This window comes from Bison bison, unplaced genomic scaffold, assembly GCF_000754665.1.
Source record: "Bison bison bison isolate TAMUID 2011002044 unplaced genomic scaffold, Bison_UMD1.0 scf7180017864471, whole genome shotgun sequence".
In the NCBI taxonomy this organism is placed as follows: domain Eukaryota; kingdom Metazoa; phylum Chordata; class Mammalia; order Artiodactyla; family Bovidae; genus Bison; species Bison bison.
Window position 1 is genome coordinate 18,639,639 of NW_011495032.1, and position 19,609 is coordinate 18,659,247.

General features: G+C 37.5%; 1 protein-coding gene across 1 annotated transcript in view; it reads right to left on the reverse strand.

Annotated features, from left to right (window-relative positions):
* DNAH7 (dynein, axonemal, heavy chain 7) overlaps window positions 1-19,609 on the reverse strand; it is a 260,726-nt gene that overhangs the window by 84,719 nt on the left and 156,398 nt on the right. The window contains exons 42-47 of the mRNA XM_010860857.1: window positions 19,435-19,609; window positions 17,247-17,476; window positions 11,608-11,938; window positions 8,832-9,178; window positions 6,244-6,424; window positions 3,806-3,991 (exon numbers count right to left, since the gene is read on the reverse strand). The exon at window positions 19,435-19,609 is cut by the window's right edge and continues 6 nt beyond it. Coding sequence (XP_010859159.1) covers window positions 3,806-3,991; window positions 6,244-6,424; window positions 8,832-9,178; window positions 11,608-11,938; window positions 17,247-17,476; window positions 19,435-19,609 — 1,450 coding nt within the window. The remainder of the gene's footprint in view (window positions 1-3,805; window positions 3,992-6,243; window positions 6,425-8,831; window positions 9,179-11,607; window positions 11,939-17,246; window positions 17,477-19,434) is intronic.

Sequence of the window (19,609 nt, forward strand, 5' to 3'; positions counted from 1 at the left end):
TGGTGGGGGACAACCCCCAGTAAAGTCAGAGGTGTAGGTGAGAGCACAAAGTAGTAAAGTAGGCAGGCTCTGGTTATGGGGGTAGATGCTCAAGGATTTCTAGGGGGACTCCTGAGGCTCAATCCCGCCTTTGCGTATGTCGAGCCTCCTTCCTCATGACCTTTGCCATGGGCGGAGAACCTCCTGCCGGCTCCCCGCAGTGATTTATTAAGGAAGAGATATTAAGAGAGTCAGTATAAGGATGGGGAAGAAGCCAATAAAAGGTGGTGGATTGGCCAAAGTTCTGCACAGGTAGTTTCAGTTTGATCCTATAGTGGGTGTAAGTTATTCCATGGATTTGTGTCAACCAGAAGGAAGGGAGACAGACCTTCAGGCTCTCACATCTGTCTTTCATTAAGGCCCATCTCAAAGGGAAGTAAATTCCCAGGCAATTTTAGCTATCCAGTTCAGTTCAGTTGCTCAGTCGTGTCCGACTCTTTGCGACCCCATGAATTGCAGCACGCCAGGCCTCCCTGTCCATCAACAACTCCCGGAGTTCACCCAGAGTCACATCCATCAAGTCAGTGATGACATCCAGCCATCTCATCCTCTGTCGTCCCCTTCTCCTCCTGCCCCCAATCCCTCCCAGCATCAGAGTCTTTTCCAATGAGTCAACTCTTCGCATGAGGTGGCCAAAGTACTGGAGTTTCAGCTTTAGCATCATTCCTTCCAAAGAAATCCCAGGGCTGATCTCCTTCAGAATGGACTGGTTGGATCTCCTTGCAGTCCAAGGGACTCTCAAGAGTCTTATCCAATACCACAGTTCCAAAGCTTCAATTCTTCAGTGCTCAGCCTTCTTCACAGTCCAACTCTCACATCCATACATGACCACTGGAAAAACCATTGCCTTGACTAGACAGACCTTTGTTGGCAAAGTAATGTCTCTGCTTTTTAATACGTTATCTAGGTTGGTCATAACTTTCCTTCCAAGGAGTAAGCGTCTTTTAATTTCATGGCTGCAGTCACTATCTGCAGTGATTTTTGAACCCCAAAAAATGAAGTCTGACACTGTTTCCACTGTTTCCCCATCTATTTCCCATGAAGTGATGGGACCGGATGCTGGGCAAAGTGGGTTCTAAGAACCCAAGGGAAGTCAGCCAAAGTAAACCACAGGCACTGGTTGTTTGATGTGAAAGCACAGGAAGCCAGGTGGGGATCTGGGTAGAGAACTGAAGTTGCTACTATTACCCTTGTGTTTAGAATCAAATGGGAAACTTTTGATGAGCATAAATTGCCAGCTGCCCTGACCCAGGAGAAAGAGATAAATGATTACAGTGTAGGATGTGGAGAATAAATTCAAAGGAAGGAACAGTGACAGTAGAGACTAGATAAGTAAAAGCCTAGGTTGCTACAGTAAAACAAGGAAGAGATAAAATTGCCTTCAAGTCTTCTTAGATGGGATGGGATGATGTGTCTACTTGAATCAGAGGTGGGGACAGTGGATGTGAGTTCATGGAAGAAGCTATGAGCTTAGATCTTTTGTCTAGCTGAAGTGTTGCTTTGCTTCTGTCAGTAAATTTCAAGGTCTCAGTTCTGGTCTCAATGCTTTTCAGAAGCATTTGTGTGGGTGGTCCAACTGGTAGCCCTCATTCTAGTGAAAGCAGGTGACTAGGGAGTGAGCACAAGATGCTGTGTTTTGGAAGGAGTCATTGGAGAGGGCTGGATTTGGAGGGGTGCCCCAGAATGCTGACTTTAAGCATGGCACTGGAGCCAGTTCAGACACTCAGGGTATGGTGGGGACTAACAGAGAAGTGTAGGAAGCTCTGCAGCTACTTCTTCCATTAGTCCAAGTTGACGTAGAAGAGTAGAAAGAGGGTTCAATGAAGATTCGGGTGATGACAAGTCTCATTTCCGCTCTGTCATTAACCATCTGTGTGGTTATGAGCAATTTTCTTAATCATTATAAGCCTCAGGCTCTAAAACTGTCAAGCAAACAAGTCTAAGACTAGGTAAATAGTGTCATATTAAATGTTAATTATTTGAACTACAAGATGTCAATGCTATCAGTTCAGTTCGGTTGCTCAGTCATATCCAACTCTTTGTGACCCCATGGACTGCGGCACACCAGGCCTCCCTGTCCATCACCAACTCCCAGAGCTTACTCAAACTCACATTCATTGCGTCGATGATGCCATCCAACCATCTCATCCTCTGTCATCCCCTTCTCCTCTGGTCTTCAATCTTTCCCAGCATTAGGGTCTTTTCCAATGAGTTGGTTCTTCTCACCAGGTGGCCAAAGTATTGAAGTTTCAGCTTCAGCATCAGTCCCTCCAATGAACACCCAGGACTGATCTCCTTTAGAATGGACTGGTTGGATCTCCTTGCAGTCCAAGGGACTCTCAAGAGTCTTCTCCAACACCACAGTTCGAAAGCATCAATTCTTCAGTGCTCAGCTTTCTTTATGGTCCAACTCTCACATCCATACATGACTACTGGAAAAACCATAGCTTTGACTAGACGAACCTTTGTTGGTAAAGTAATGTCTCTGCTTTTTAATATGCTGTCTAGGTTGGGCATAGCTTTTCTTCCAAGGAGCAAGCATCTTTTAATTTTGTGGCTGCACTCACCATCTGCACTGATTTTGGGGCCCCCCAAAATAAAGTCTGTCACTGTTTCCATTGTTTCCCCATCTATTTGCCATAAAGTGATGGGAACAGATGCCATGATCTTAGTTTTCTGAATGTTGAGTTTTAAGCAAATTTCTTCACTCTCCTCTTTCACTTTCATGTAGAGGCTATAATCGTAGATAGTTGTTCAGACACAAATGAAGACAGAAAGCTAAGAAGAATATGAAACTCATGTGCCAGGACAAGGGCTTCAAGAACCCAGAAGCCTGAAGACAGAAGCATGATCAATATGAGGAATTTAAACCAGTTTGCTTAAAAGCAAGCAAACAAACCAAAATAGTGGCCTCCAAGAATCAACCCTACTTAAGAGAAACCTTGAAATCAAGTGAATCTCAACTGAGACCATGAACAAAACAAATGCTTTGTAAAGTGACAAAGCCCCACTTTAGAAGTGGGTTTTCATTTTTCTCTCCTCCCTTGACACCAGAAGCTATTGCCAAATGCTTCGAATTTCTCTTTATTCTCATTGCCTTCTTCTGCTTTGGAAGGGCCATGTCCTGGGTTGTATTCCTAAAGAGAGCTGAAGAATATGCTGGGTCTCATTGAGAAAGAAACTGAAAAGTGGAAGAAAAAAGCTGGGAGAAGAAGTAGGGTTAGGAGTGGGGTCAAGGATAAGACTGAGGCAGAATTCATCAGAGGGGTAGGAATTTGAAGCAGGGAACTTGGTATTTATTTTCTTAGGAAAGATGCCCCTGATCAATTGTTTTTAGGCAGGCTCATCTTTTCCTAAACTAAAACTGAAGGTTTAAGATGCTTTAGCTTCTGAAATCATTTGAAAATGATTTATTATTGAGACTCATTGAGAGTAGTTGATTAAAAACATCAAAAAAAATCCTGATACCTTTATACTTGTTTATAAGAACTAAAATTTTATTACTAGGGCCTACCATTTCACATGATGTGCTAAAGTAGATCTTTTTGTTTCTAAAACAATTATAAGAGTATTTAATACAGTATTTTTTTGTCACCAAGCTAACTTACTGAATAATTAAAATACACAACTAAAAATCACTTGCGAACATTTTTCTCCCTCATACTTAGCAAGAAATCCAAACAACAACAACAAAAAATCCAAGATTAATGTTGGGTGTACCAGAAGGATCAAGAGGAGACCCTAGAGGTGGACAAGTATTCCCTACCTGTCGATAGTTAGATGTGAAGGCTCCAAGGTAAGCCACGACCCCTGAAGAAACAAGGATGTCCCCCGTCAGGTTGATGTACAGCTGCCCCAGCTCCAGAGCTGTCTGGCTCCATCGTGTTTTCTCACCCCCAAGGCCTCCGATCAATTGTTCAGCTCGTTCTAGCTTTTTGCTGCACAGGTCAACCTCAAAAATAGAAGTAAACTTTTATCAACACCTACAAGTAGAGTAAGTTAAAAATTCTGCCAGATTTTAACCCCAGGGATAAATTTTTAAATTACAAAGTTACACCTCGAGTTTTCCTTTTTTAGCTCTCTGTGGAAGAAAAATGTGCAGTAGTTCACTGTGAAGACTGGAGAGTCCATGATCTTTTAGACTTTTTTCATAGTAAAGAGAGTGTTTTAATCTAATTTGTGAAACTCATAACAGGTATTTATCATATAACACAAACAACTGCTCTATTTAAGGAAATGAGCTACGGTTATGAGACACTGAAAGTTTTACCCTCCATTTTAATAATCAAAGTGCATTTTATTTTAAATATTCTATGAACGTTTCCCCCTAATTTAACTTACAGTTGATTTAATGATAATTTTAAAGGTTAAATGTTTAAAGGTTTTAATAATTTATGCTTACTTACAAAGCACAGTTTCCAAGCTGCTAAATTGTGTCAGCCTACTCAGACACTTGCAATTAACCTTAAATTAGGACATCAGTCAATAGCTGAGAGCCTACTTTGTGCATAAGGCTGTCAACCAAGTTTGATTATACATAATTAAGCAATGTTATTTTCAAAAAAAGAGGAAGGATAATTACAAATGTGGAAAACTTGGGCAAAAGTCATTTTAAACCATGCAATAGCAATGTTCCAGTGGAATATCTGAATTATTTTGATTAATTATAAGTGACTTATCATTATTTTTAGAGGATGACAAGATTAAGTAAAGGTTATCTTAAAGTTCAAAATAAAATAATTTACATGAAAAGAAGTAAATTATTGATAAAAATAGAGACATTTAGATTATTTTAGAATGAGAATTTGGCTTGTACTTTTTCCTATGCTATTAATATTTATATTAATAATAACAAATGCCTTTAGTGTTAAACATATAGAATACCATAAGAGTTTATATAAAGATGGGTTTAAAAAAAGCAGAAGGTATGTAATTGGTAAGATTTTTGATACTTCTTTAAAAACCTTTCCTGTTAATTTTCCCTCTTTTTATTACCTTTTGCATCCTGGTTTCTTTCTTCACACATTCTTCTCTCAACTAAAATGTTAAATCAGGTCTTGGACCATAATAAAGTTGTCATCAGAAACTATGCAAAAAATTTTAACCAAAATTTCTCTTCCAAAAGCAAGCTTTTAGTACACATATTCATTTTACATTACCATAATTTTATAACATTTTATTATGAAAAACAAATAATTTCAAACATACAGCACAGTTGAAAAATGTTTACAGTGAGCAACCACATATCTATCTGTTAGTTATATTATTTAAACAAAAATTGATCACTTGAAGACCATGTCAAATAATAGGACACATTTTTAAGATTAGCACAATATCACAGATTGTACAAATACAGAATTTGTGCACATATTGTACAGAAAGAAGCAGCCTAGTAGGATGGGAAAGAGAAAAGTATTAGAGTCAGATTGCCTGGACTTGGATCTAAACTTAGAAACTGGGTTGACCATGAGCAAGTTGCTTAACTTTTCTGTGCTTTAGTTTCTAGAAAATAATCTAAAAAGATTACCTCCCTCAGAAAGCTTTTGTGAGAATCAGTGACATAATATACATTGCTCTCAGAACAACAGTGCCTTGCACATGATAAGCACTCAATAAATGTTGACTGTATATCAAGATACTTGGACTTTTCTGGGGAACATAATCAGATCCTAGCAATTACTTTTTACAAAAGGTATCACTAAGTTGGAGTAATGATTTTAGTCTTAAAAACATTTCCAGTGGACACAGTATGGTTCTGGGTGTTGAGTTCTAATCTCAGCTCTGCCATTAACTTTCACATAACTGTTACTTAACAGTTTGGTTTTCCATTTTCTCACTCATAATGAAGAATGATTTAAATAATTTAGCTCAATATTCTAGTAATCTATAGTAGAGATGGTTGGCGATTTTTTTTCTTTTTGTGGATAAAGAGCCAGAAGATAAATATTATAGGCTTTGTGGACTAAGAGGCAAAACTGAGGATATTATATAGAAACTTGTATAATCATTTAATATGTAATCATTTAAAAATGTCAAAGTCATTATTAGCTTGTGGGCCATACAAAGGTGGGTTTATCCTGTGGTCCACTGTTTGCCAACTCCTGACCAGGAAGAAAACAGTATTGCTGTTTTTGTAGCTGCGTGAACATTATTCTTATTAGGGTAACTGAAGATTTGCCTATGTCTGTCTGTATTATACTATACCTGGTTTTCTAAGTCAGCTTTCTTTTGTTTATTTAGTTCGAGTGTGTCCTGAAGCCTGGCCAGCTTGTCCTGAACGTCCCGAAGTGCTGCCTGCTTCTTTTTGAGACCATCCATAGCAATTTTAAGCTCCCCTTCAGCTGCAGCCAGTTTTATCTTTTTGGGAGCTACAATTTTTGCCACTCTGCCAAAAGTAAAATTGGAAAATTAAATACATGTTTAATATTCTAGTGTACTTTCCATCACTGAATTTACTTTTTAATTTTTTTAAATTATGAAAGAATGATAACACATTTACAGGAGACTTGGAAAATACAGAACAAGATTATGTATAGCTCTACTATATATTACAATTATTTTAAGTAAATACATTAAGATTTTTAGGTAGAGTTTCAATATCAAAATCCCCAAATTAGTACAACATACAGAAAGGTAGAAAGATATAGTAGACCTGAAGAGCACTGTGAACCAATTCAACATAATTAAGATTTATACAATTTTCACACAATAGTAGAATACATGAATTACTTTTCTAAAATCCTTATTGTAACTCAAAACACATCTTCACATAAAACCTATACTGATTTCTATATCTTACATTTAACAAAGTTAATACCAGCAATAAAATGATTCTCAAAATAGATATCAAATATATATAATATTTTCAAATAAGTGATTGCATATGTGTGTTAGTCGCTCAGTCACGTCTGACTCTTTGCGACCCCATGGACTATGGCCCACCAGGCTCTTCTGTCCCATGGAATTCTCCAGGCAGGGTATCTTCCCGACCCAGAGATCGAACCCGGGTCTCCTGCATTGCAGGTAGATTCTTTACTGTTTGAGTCACCAGGAAAACCCCTAAATAAGTGATTTTTTTTAAACCATTGATAAATATTAAATTGTTGCCAGTGTCAATTTTGGTGATTTTGGAAAAGGAGAATAAGCACATACATGTTAAATATTACAGTGTTTATGTAAACCAGTCTAACTCATTAAGGCTTAATAACAATGAAGAAAGGAAGGGTATTTTATGTCATTTTGTTCTTTCATTTTAATTTTTATTATTTTGTAGATTAATCTTATTATTTTATTTTCATCTCAAAATAGTTAAAATGATATTGTATACACCCACTTCTTCAGTTCCCCAACTCTTTTGTTTTTTCTCTTCTAGGCTTATTATATACATATAACAATTATGCTCCTGTCTTTATATTTTACTTTTTTTCAAATATCAGAATATACCCTTAACTAAAACCAGATATCTTATAAATATGTATGTCAGTAATAAAAGGGACTATGTAGGGGAAATTACAGATCTAAATTCTCTTCTAGAAAATGGAATCAGCGGTGTTACCATTCTAAGTAAATGTATGTGGGCATGTGTGCTCAGTTGCTCAACTGTGTCTGACTCGTTGCAACCCTTTGGACTATAGCCCACCAGGCTCCTCTGTCCATGGGATTTTTCAGGCAAGAATACTGGAGTGAATTGCCATTTCCTCTTCCAGGGGATCTTCTTAACCCAAGGATCTAACCTGTGTCTCCCGCATCTCCTGCATTGCAGGCAGATTCTTTACAGCTGAGCCATCAGGGAAATCCAAATAAATGATAAAACATTAAATTAAAATTTATCATTAACAGAATACATCATTGTCCAAAACATATATAGCATGTAATATAGATGTACACATCTCACAAATAGAATTGTGAGATTTAAAGATATCCTGTAATAGTTGCTTTTCAAAGGAATAACCAACAGTTTTTACTGTTTTGTATATGATATAAATGTTTCTCATATAATCATCCATATAGGCTGTTTGTTTCATCAAAGACTGTACGTTAGGTGTTGTTTTCAAAATGTGGTCCAAGACATGTCCCCTCCACCTCGGGACTCCAATGAGGCTCTCCCTGTCAACTAAACATCTGTGTGAGGCTGTATTTTCTTCATATACTTTAGTCAAAACAACAGCCCACCACAGATTGAATGAAGAAGCAGATCTGAGAATCCAGCTGTCTTCTCTTAAAGAACATAGTAAAGAGATTTGCAAAAGTATAAAATGCCACCACTTTTCTTCCAAAACTTTTTGAAAATGTGGACTTTAAAAAAGAAGTATTTATGTAAAGTATTTGTTGCTTTTTAGAAATGAATCAGTAAATAATTTTTTTAAAATTCTCACTTTTAATTTCTAATATATTGATAAAAAGGTTGGGGGTCTATAATCATTTTTTAGAGTGTAAAAGGTTGAGATGGTTAGATGTCATCACCACCAAATCAATGGACATGAGTTTGAGCAAACCCTGGGAGATAATGAAAGACAGGGAAGCCTGGTGCTCCTCAGTCCATGGAGTCGCAAAGAGTCAGACATGACTTAGCCACTGAACAAAAACAACAAAATGTTGCTGAGTCCAAAAAGTGTAAATATCATTGTGTTATACTATGTAGTTGGTATAATCTTGCCTCCAGTAAACATGTCAGAGCAGACATTAGACCTGACTTTCTGAGGAGTCTCTCACCTATGTAGTTCATAGGTTTTATATTACCTGAAGAACCAACCTGAAAAAAAAAGTTTGTTTTCTTTTTTCTCACTACTTACTTATCATATGAATCCATTGCTATGACCCATTTGCACAGACCTTCGGCTGCTGTGGAAGCATTTCTTATCTTTTCTGGAACAAAATCTGGATTTGGAATATAATTTTTTCTTATGATGTTCATGTAAGCTGGAGGAATATTGTCCTTGTCATATTCATGAAGTGACTGCAGAAATCGAATGTCACCCAGAAGTCTTTTGGCAGGACCCCAGAAATCCTCAATCTTTTTCCCTGTACCTGTTGGGTCAGGGATTTTGTCGGCTTTGATGCCTTTCAAGATGCATATAGCTTCCATAACAAGCTTGACACCAGCGGGAGGACTCTTCATGGATTTTACCACTGTAATGTCCTTGAAATAACAACATGCAAGAATTGTTTACATTGACTTGTGTGGTTCCTATTTTCAAACTAAGCCATAAGATAGAAACTCGCTACTCACTGACAGTGAAGTGTCAGAAACTGCTGACAGTGATAGAATTGTATCATGAAGTGCTGAGAAGTTTATCTCAAAGGCAAAGTTAAAAATAAAAAAGAGTAATGGGAAAATACCCTGAGATCACTCACGACATGAAATCCACTTCAAGAACACATGAAAGAGCTTTTTATTGACTGTCCCAAAGTAAGAGCTTTGCTGCTTCTTAAAAACTATACAAGTTACAGATGCAAACAGAGAAATATAGAGAAACTGTACATATGTCTCCTGTAAAACCAATCACATATAGTTAACTCCTGTAAACATCTTACTTTATATTTCTCTACATCTTTTTCATGTGTATATGCTATAAACCAGTGTATCTGCCCTATTTTAACCGGTGGAATCATAGTATATCTAATATACATGCTGTTTTAAACTGTTCTATTTTAATAATATGTAATAAACATACTCTTGTGCTAGTAAACATTTACATCATTTTTAATGCTGCATAGCTTTCTGATGTATAGATATGAACCATAATTCTAACACTCCATGCCTTTTTCTTTTTTACTATTACAATTAAAATCTTAATTTTTTTTTAAAGCTTTTGACAAATATTGACAAACTGACCTGCAGAAAATATATAAGGGTGCCTGTTTTATTACATATACCCTTAACATGGGTAAGCATTCTATCAGGCAAAAGAAATTTTATTTTGATTTGTATTTCTTTGGGGGCTTCCCTGGTAGCTCAGCTGGTAAAGAATCCACCTGCAATTCAGGATACCCTGGTTCAATTCCTGGGTTGGGAAGATCCGATGGAGAAGGGACATGCTACCTACTCCAGTATTCCTTAGGCTTCCCTGGTGGTTCAACTGGTAAAGAAACCACCAGTGGTGTTACTGGAGTGGCTACCCACTCCAGTATTCTGTCCTGGAGAATTCCATGAACTGTATAGACTTTAAATACAAGTGAGATATGATGTATTTTCATACCCTTATTAACTATTTGTGTTTCCTCCTTTTTGAATTGGTACTTCTTTATATTATTTACTATATTATGTTAGAGCTACTTTTTTCCCTTAGTGATTTGTAAGAGCTTTACACACAGAAGTATATTAATATTTTATTTGCCATGCAGTTGAAAGATTTTTTCCCTTAGTGTTTCTAAACTTCTATCCGTGGTGTTTATATGAAATAAAATGTGTTGATTTTTAGGTACTAAAATTCATTACTTTTTTTAGGTACAAAAATGTACCATTACATTTTTAGGTACAAAAATTATCTTATTTTTGAAAAATACAAGAGAGTATCCAGAGCACATATATTACAAACAATATTGCTTAGTGTTTTCTTCTCTGATTTCTCTTACACCAAAGAAATCTTCAGTCCTAGTTTATATTCCACAATTATTAACATCTGACCTACATTTGATACTATTTTATAATATAATATAACTATTTATATTTAAATTTCTATCTGAAACCTATTTTGGAGGAAGGTGTGAAGAAAGGATCTAACACATCCTCTCCCGTGTGTGCATGTGAAAGTCATTCAGTCGTGTCCAACTCTTTACCACCCCATGGACTATAAAGTCCATGGAATTCTCCAGGCCAGAATACTGGAGTGGGTAGGCTTTCCCTTCTCCAGGGAATCTTCCCAACCCAAGGATTGAACCCAGGTCTCCTGAATTGCAGGTGGATTCTTTACCAGCTGAGCCACAAGGGATGTCCCATCTTCTAGTAATTTACGCAAAAGTTTAGCTGAGATTGCCAACGCTATTTTTCAAAATTCATCTTAATCTTTCTTAAATGAAATGTTCCCTTTCATGTTTTAATTTTTACTACTGTCAAAGCTATATTATAAAACAAAACATTTTGTTTTATTTTATAACATTATAAATTTTATACTAACAATTATTATAAATTATTAAAAATCATACATAACTTGTCATATGTATCACACACACAAAAAACCCACTGACAAACACTGACACCCCACCTTACCATATATACTGTAAGGCATATCTAGCTACAAGTTTCTAAATATGAAAAAGTGTACATAAAATAAAAGTGTATATTCATGCCCCTGTCAATTAAAGTTGCTCTGCAAAGTTCCTGAAATAATGATTGTTGTATGGTTGTTTAGAACATTTGGAAACTTTCTTTTCAAAACTGTCTTAGTCTTGCATGTCCATTTCTTTTTCCAGGTCAATTAGGGAATCTTTTGGCCAATTTGAAAATGATTTTAATCACATTCAACGTGGAGACTTTGGAAAGATAGACCAAACTGCAGCACACAATGGTAAGCACTTCCTTAAGTTATGCTAACAGGTCTCCCAGCAAGCCCACAGCTGTGCTCTTACCTGTGCAGTGAGGGTGTCAAGGGCTGTCAGTGCTGACTCTAATACGGGCAAAGCCCCCGCCAGGTCAGCATCACATTCATCTTTAATGGCTTTGGCAGCCATAGCTTGTTCGTTTGCTATTGTTTCATCAGCTTTCACGATTTTTTCAGTTTTGGAAACTTCTACCGATTCCCTCTCAATGATCAACATCATTTCATCAACCTCTTTGCTAGCAACTTTTAACTGAGGATGTAGAGCCTCTAACTCGAATTGCATTGTGGCTACTTGAGATGCAGCAGAATCCAGTTTATCCAAACCCACTTCATACCTCTTTTTCATTTTCATGACTTCACTGAAAGCAAAGAGATAAAACAAGGCTAGCTGTCAGGCTCTAGGCTTCTTCTTCAAGGAAAAAAATAAGTATTCTTTAGCTTTTCAGATTTTTTTCAAGGCATAACTAAAGAAGTGGACCTACTGTATAGCACAGGGAACTATAATCAATATCTTGTAATAAACTATAATGGAAAAGAATCTGAAAAATCACACACACACACACACATATATATAACTTAATCCCTTTGCTTAACCCCTGAAACTGACACAACATTGTAAATCAAGCATACTTCAACTTTAAAAAAGTGGTTTGAAAGATTTTTGCATAAATCAACAGTTGGTAAAAAATATGAACTCTAGAATTTTAGATTGTGTACAATTAAAAGCAGACAGTATGTCTTGGGGTTTTGTGTACTGCCAGTATTATCACAGTATCCAGGCATATAACAAATTCAAAAGAAAAATATACTAAGTATAAAGCAAGGAACCTCCTCCATCAAGATGAATGATGTGCCTCTGTAATTAGTCATCTTGGGAAGTTTATTCCAACAACAATATTTTCCTTAAGATCTTTTTATAATCAATTATTTTAAATAAACTTCAGTACCCAAAATATATTGTTTGAACATTGCCAAATGTGGCACATAATTTTAATATGTGTTAAGTATCTTGAAATAGGAATTTTTCATTTAAAATACAAGTGGCCAAAGAATAAAGTTCAACTCTTTTTTGGTACAAAATTCTTATAAAGTAATAATAATTGATTTCAAAATAATATAATATTTTAATATACTTTAAATTTTTGATTTGCATTCATATATGTTACAGAGATAATTACACATCATGAGTAGAAAAAATGCTTCTTTATAATTTGTTTCATTTTAAATATCTGAGATGCCATAATGTCTCAAAGTAAAAAGTGACGCATTTTAGAAATTCTCTTCAAAAAGTAGGTTGGCATTGGTAACTAACCAACCCGATAATTGTCTAAAGATGGAAGCATACTCTTCAACTGAGTGATTAACTGGTTTGAGCCAGAAAACTGAAAAGGCTGTCACTGAAAAAAAAAGAAAACATTGCAAGTTGGGACCTGTTACACTTCTGTGATAAGTTGATTCCTCTGAGCAAAATATGTTACAGCAATGTGAACTGAGGAGACTCGAGAGAGGATACCATATAATCTGTGAGTTTGGTTTCAGTGGAACCCTTGTGGAGCAAGCACAGGAAAGGTCTGGCCCCCGGCCACCATGAAGCAGTTTCAGTGTGGTGGCTCAACCCACGGGACCCCTTGTTGGCTAAAACACTGGTTTCCTGGGAGGGAATCTGAGCGCTTGCTTCTAGGTTACAATACTGCTGCTGCTGCTGCTAAGTCACTTCAGTAGTGTCTGACTCTGTGTGACCCCATAGAAGGCAGCCCACCAGGCTCCCCCATCCCTGGGATTCTCCAGGCAAGAACACTGGAGTGGGTTCCCATTTCCTTCTCCAATGCATGAAAGTGAAAAGTGAAAGTGAAGTCTCTCAGTCATTTCTGACTCTTCGCGACCCCATGGACTGCAGCCCACCAGGCTCCTCCATCCATGGGACTTTCCAGGCAAGAGTACTGGAGTGGGCTGCCATTGCCTTCTCCGAAGGTCACAATACTACTTGGCTATAAAGATATCTGAAGACTTCAGCTATTAAGGGAAGAGTAACTACAGGGTTACTGTAATTGGAAAAGGTCAGTTTTCACTCCAATCCCAAAGAAAGGCAATGCCAAAGAATGCTCAAACTATCGCACAATTGCGCTCATCTCACATGCTAGTAAAGTAATGCTCAACATTCTCCAAGCCAGGCTTCAGCAATACATGAACCGTGAACTTACAGATGTTCAAGCTGGATTTAGAAAAGGTAGAGGAACTAGAGATCAAATTGCCAACATCTGCTGGATGATCGAAAAAGCAAGTGAGTTCCAGAAAAATATCTACTTCTGCTTTATTGATTATGCCACCCCTTTGACTGTGTGGATCACAAGAAACTGTGGAAAATTCTGAAAGAGATGGGAATACCAGACCATCTGACCTGCCTCTTGGGAAATCTGTATGCAGGTCAGGAAGCAACAATTAGAACTGGACATGTAACAACAGACTGGTTCCAAATTGGGAAAGGATTGCGTCAAGGCTGTATATTGTCACCCTGCTTATTTAACTTCTATGCAGAATACATCATGAGAAATGCTGGGCTGGATGAAGCACAAGCTGAAATCAAGATTGCCAGCAGAAGTATCAATAATCTCAAACATGCAGATAACACCACTCTTATGGCAGAAAGCAAAGAACTAAAGAGCCTCTTAATGAAAGTGAAAAGGAGAGTGAAAAAGTTGGTTTAAAACTCAACATTCAGAAAACTAAGATCATGGCATCTGGTCCCATCACTTCATGGCAAATAGATGGGGAAACAATGGAAACAATGACAGACTTTTTTTGGGGGGGCTCCAAAATCACTGCAGATGGTGATTGTAGCCATGAAATTAAAAGATCCTTGCTCCTTGGAAGAAAAGCTATGACCAACCTAGACAGCATATTAAAAAGCAGAGACATTACTTTTCCAACAAAGGTCCGTCTAGTCAAGGCTATGGTTTTTCCAGTAGTCATGTATGGATGTGAGAGTTGGACTATAAAGAAAGCTGAGAGCCGAGAATTGATGCTTTTGAACTGTGGTTTTGGAGAAGACTCTTGAGAGGCTCTTGGACAGCCAGGAGATCCAACCAGTCCATCCTAAAGGAGATCAGTCCTGAATATTCATTGGAAGGACTGAAGGTGAAACTCTAATACTTTTGCCACCTGATGCACAGATCGGACTCATTGGAAAAGACCCTGATGCTGGGAAAGATTGAAGGCAGGAGGAGAGGGGATGACAGAGGATGAGATGGTTGGATGGCATGACCAGATCAATGGACATGAGTTTGAATAAACTCTGGGAGTTGGTGATGGACAGGGAGGCCTGGCACGCTGCAGTCCATGGGTTGTAAAGAGTTGGACACGACTGAGTGACTTAACTGAACTATATGGTGGGGAACTCTAGTAGAGGCAAAGGAGAACATTTTTAAGAAGAGGAAATTTGCAATGTCATCAAGAATATATAAAAATGCCTAGAAAAGTATTATTTTCAACTTTTCTCTGTTTGTATCTCATTTTTACAATCTTTCTTCCAGTTAGGGTGGCCTGAAATACTGTGAGCATATAGTCAAAGAGAGATATAAGTGATACCTCCCAATTAATCAGACTCTCCAAGAGGTTTTGATCCTCCTGGATAGGAAAATACTGGGGGAGAAAAGCAAGATTCCATTAGGTTAAAATCCTAAGATCTAAATGGAAAGATAATATCTTGACAGTCAAAGAAATAATAAAATTCAGTCAAGTTATGTAGTAGCCTTGGGTGGAACTTGCAGATTTCACTAGGAGATGGAAAGAATGCTATTGGTATGATTCAATATGGGGTGTGGACCATGATGCATAGGAAGCTATGACACCTCTGCTGTAGAAGGCATTACCAAAGTCACTGTAAATATTGCTGAGAAGTTTCCCACCAGTCTAGATAGCATCTTAGATAATACAAGAAAAAGTACTTCAAAATGCCTGAGATAATGAGATAGCCATAGGAAAATTTAGAAAGATTTACAGTTAATATGCAAAAATTAACTTATTTTTTTTTTTGTCAAGGACTCTGTGCACATTTGGTGTTTCAAGTATATTTAATATTTAAAGGACATCAGTCCTAGGTGTTCATTGGAAGGACTGATGTTGAAGCTGAAACTCCAATGCTTTGGCCACCTGATGCGAAGAACTGACTCATTTGAAAAAACCCTGATGCTGGAAAAGATTGAGGGCAGGAGGAGATGGGGGCGACAGAGGATGAGATGGTTGGATGGTATCACCAACTTGATGGACATGAGTTTAGGTGAGCTCTGGGGGTTGCTGATGGACAGGGAGGCCTGGCGTGCTGCGGTTCATGGGGTGGCAAAGAGTCGGACACAACTGAGCAACTGAACTGAGCTGAACTGAACTTATACCTCAATATATATATATGTGTGTGTGTTGCTCAGATGTGTTCAACTCTGCAACCCCATGGACTGTAGCCCTCCAGGCTCCTCTCTCTATGGAATTCTCCAGGCAAGAATACTCAAGTGGATAGCCATTCTTTTCGCCAGGAGACTTTCCTAATGAGTCTCCTGCACTGCAGGGAGATATTTTACTGTTTGAGCCACCAGGGAAGCCCTGATAATTGAGCATAATTGAGCAACAGAGTTAATTTGTATTTTTAAGTAAAAAAAAAAAAAAATCCCATCAAGTCTATAGGTAATAGTCAAACACTTAAAAAAACTTAAGGCTTACCATATGTGTAAGTTTAACTTACCAGATTTTATATAAATTAAGTACCTAGGAAAGTTCAGTTTGTTAAATCAGGGTAATAATAATATTAAAATTTATAAATGTAATATGTAAATTGCTTAAATAAATTTCACTAGTAAAAGACCTCCTTAAAGGTAGTTAGTAAAACTTCTAAACACCTAACTTTATAAGTAATTTACTTTTACATCTTATAATATATATGTGTGTCTGTGTGGAAAGTGTGTTATGTGCTCAGTCATGTCTGACTCTGTGACCCCACGGACTGTAGCCCACCAGGCTCCTCTGTCCATGGAACTTTCTAGGCAAGAATACCAGAATGGGTTGTCATTTCCTCCTCCAGGGGATCTTCCTGACCCAAGGAGACGGAGTATTAATTTTTAGAATCAAAGAAACTGTTGAATCAACTTTTCTGCATGTATAGGTTAACGTCAACAACATCAAAAAAGCTCACATTGACACATTCTATAGTATATAAGTTTACTGATGTTTGTATTGATGTTCTCAAATAAGAGTTTACTTAAAGAAGGAAAGCTAGCTATGTATATTGAGTGACTGTCTCTAGGTTCCAGCTGTTCAGTACCTAAAGAGAAGGTTTATTTATTATCTAATTACTTATTGAAGGAAAATTACTCACTAGTAATGTTTACCCAATACACTGCCAAAGTACCCTGGGGCCTTACTGCAGCTCTGAGTGGCACATCTTCATTCCTTAAATATGATTATACATTTATGACGTGCTAGGCAATCATGTGCACAAAAGAATAAGCCTTGCTCCCTAACCTAAAAATGTTTGTGGAGTAAATCATTAAATGATTCAACAAAACTCACAGTATACACATATATGAAATAAAAATATTCATTTTTGCTATGTCATTTTTGTCCACATAAATGTTTTAAAACCACCATAGCTTACTTAGGAATAAGAAATTTCATTTTTACCTCCTTTTCTTTTCCAACAACAGTTTGAAGGTAGAGATTAATTCAAGATAAGAGGTAGGTGTCACATAATTGTATCTTTGAAGTTCAACATAGAAGGATGTGGATAAATCTATAGTAGAAGTGTGGAAGCTTTTACACATCTCAATGCAGCCATCTCGTATTTCCTCTGACATTTCAATGTCTTCCAGGAAGCGGGAGGCAACTGCCTGTAGTGCGTCTTCAGGCCAGGACTGAATGTTAAGATAAACGCTTTAGCATATCATCGAAGTTACTGACAGGAGTCTGTTACTACTGAGGTCCTTCACAGATGGTGGAAATGCAGGGGAAAGGATGAGGAATGGGGTGGGACAGAATCTCAGGAGAAACTTCCCCCAAGTACTTGACTGCTTAGGACAGGGAGCCAGTAGCTAATGCATGTAATGTTGTTAACTCTTTCTGGTTTGTTCAGGAGTTAGAGAAATTGTACATGAGTATTGCAGGAGAAAGGAAGAAAAAAGGAACCAAATTTATAGAATGTGTATCTTTTTGCACATTCTACTATTATTATCTCATTTATTTCTCCCCAAATTTCCGAGGTAAATGTTACTATCCTCTACCCTAAACTCCAGAAGTTGATGAATAACTGCCTCCTTGATTTCTTTCATAATTGCCTCAAACTCAACAAGTCTGAATCATGGTCATATCTCCCCCCAAATGGTTGTGATCTTCCCAACTTAGTAAACACCTCAATTCTATATCCATCTCAAAATCCAGTTCTATGGGCACCATCCCTAAAATAGCTTCCAACTCTTTTCCTTCTACACCTATAATCACCATTGCAGTTCAACTGTTATCATTTTTCTGGAATATTTCAACAGTGTCCTAACTGTCCACCCTGTTTGTGTGCTCTGTGGAGGTGCCAGAGTGATCTCATCAAATGCAGATTATTAACAGCTAATTTCACACTCTCAATTTACAACTGTTTGAAGACTTCGCAACATATTCAAAACGAAATCCAAAACTAATCTGTAAATCTCTACTTGATCTGGCCCTTTCCACCTTTCCAACCCCACTCTATGTAATTTCCCCCTCAGGTACTATGCCCTTGTCCTGAGTTTTTCTCACTCTATTCAATCTTCCTATGAAGCTCCTTGTCTTCACTAATTTCTTGTCTCTGACCAGATCCTCTCAGTACTGGTACTTTTTGTCCTTTATGTTTCCTCCTAAAGGTCACTGATTCAGAAAACCTTTTACTCCATTTATGCTACCCTGGATGATGGAATTATTTTTCACTAATTTGCAAGCATGTAAGTAAACTCAAGAAAAGCAGAAGCCTAGTCTATTTCATTTTCTGACTCATCTCCAGCTTTAGAATAAGATCTGCTACAAAGCAAGGGTTCAATAAATATGTTTTTTCATGAAATCTCAGCAGAAATTGGAGGGACAAAGGGGTTATGTAAATTCCCCAAGGTCAAAAATTCCTATGTGTTAGATCTCCCTCACAGGATCTCTGCCACAGCTCACAAACTTCCTACCCTATGCCCTTGTATGTTCTGTACTTCTGATACTGAAATTTATTAGAAAAAGTGGTCACTGGGAGTTTCTTCCTTTTGACTTTCTGCCAGGTTTTCTAATGGAAAGAGACTGGAGGGTGGGAGAAGAGAGAGGTAGAGGCATTTCTATCCCTCTTGCTTTCTAGCAGAAGCTGAACTCTAGGTTTGGGGTTCCTGATCCCGTCAGACTTTCCTACTTCCACAGCTTCAAGTTCCAGTAACACATTTTCCTCCCTATGCCCCTTTAAACCCAGCTGTAGTAACATCTTCTTGCTATGCTCTACCATTTCCTGCCTCACCATCCCTCTCAAGTTCCTTTAATCCTGCCTACACCTTCATGAACAGTTCCTTCATTCAACTTTCCTCAGTGAGGCCTTCCCAGGTATTCTTTCTTCCCTGTCAGGAACCTGACAGATATACAACTTTATCCTAAAACTTTCTACAATTAGTTGATGTCAATGACTGTATACACTAGTAATAAAAGGTTTTTCTGTTATAATGATTTTTGAATTTTAATTTCATAAAATATATTATTATTGATCAGAAAGTTCTGCTGAGCTACAATTGTGGGGAGTGGGGTGGACTTTAAAATAAGTCATGCTGATGATGGAGAATCAATATTTCTAGAAGTCTATCTAAAATTTACATGACAATACCTGAAACCAGTCAATGGTACAGCAGTTTACTAGAGCAGGGAACTTTCTAAGACGAATCCGAAAGGCATCTCCAATGGGACTCATGGCAAGGACAACATGCAGTTGGTTGCGGCAGCGGTCAACAAACATGTTGAAAAGAGCTATGGGGCTTCCGTCTGTTTGTTTGGTTTTATCC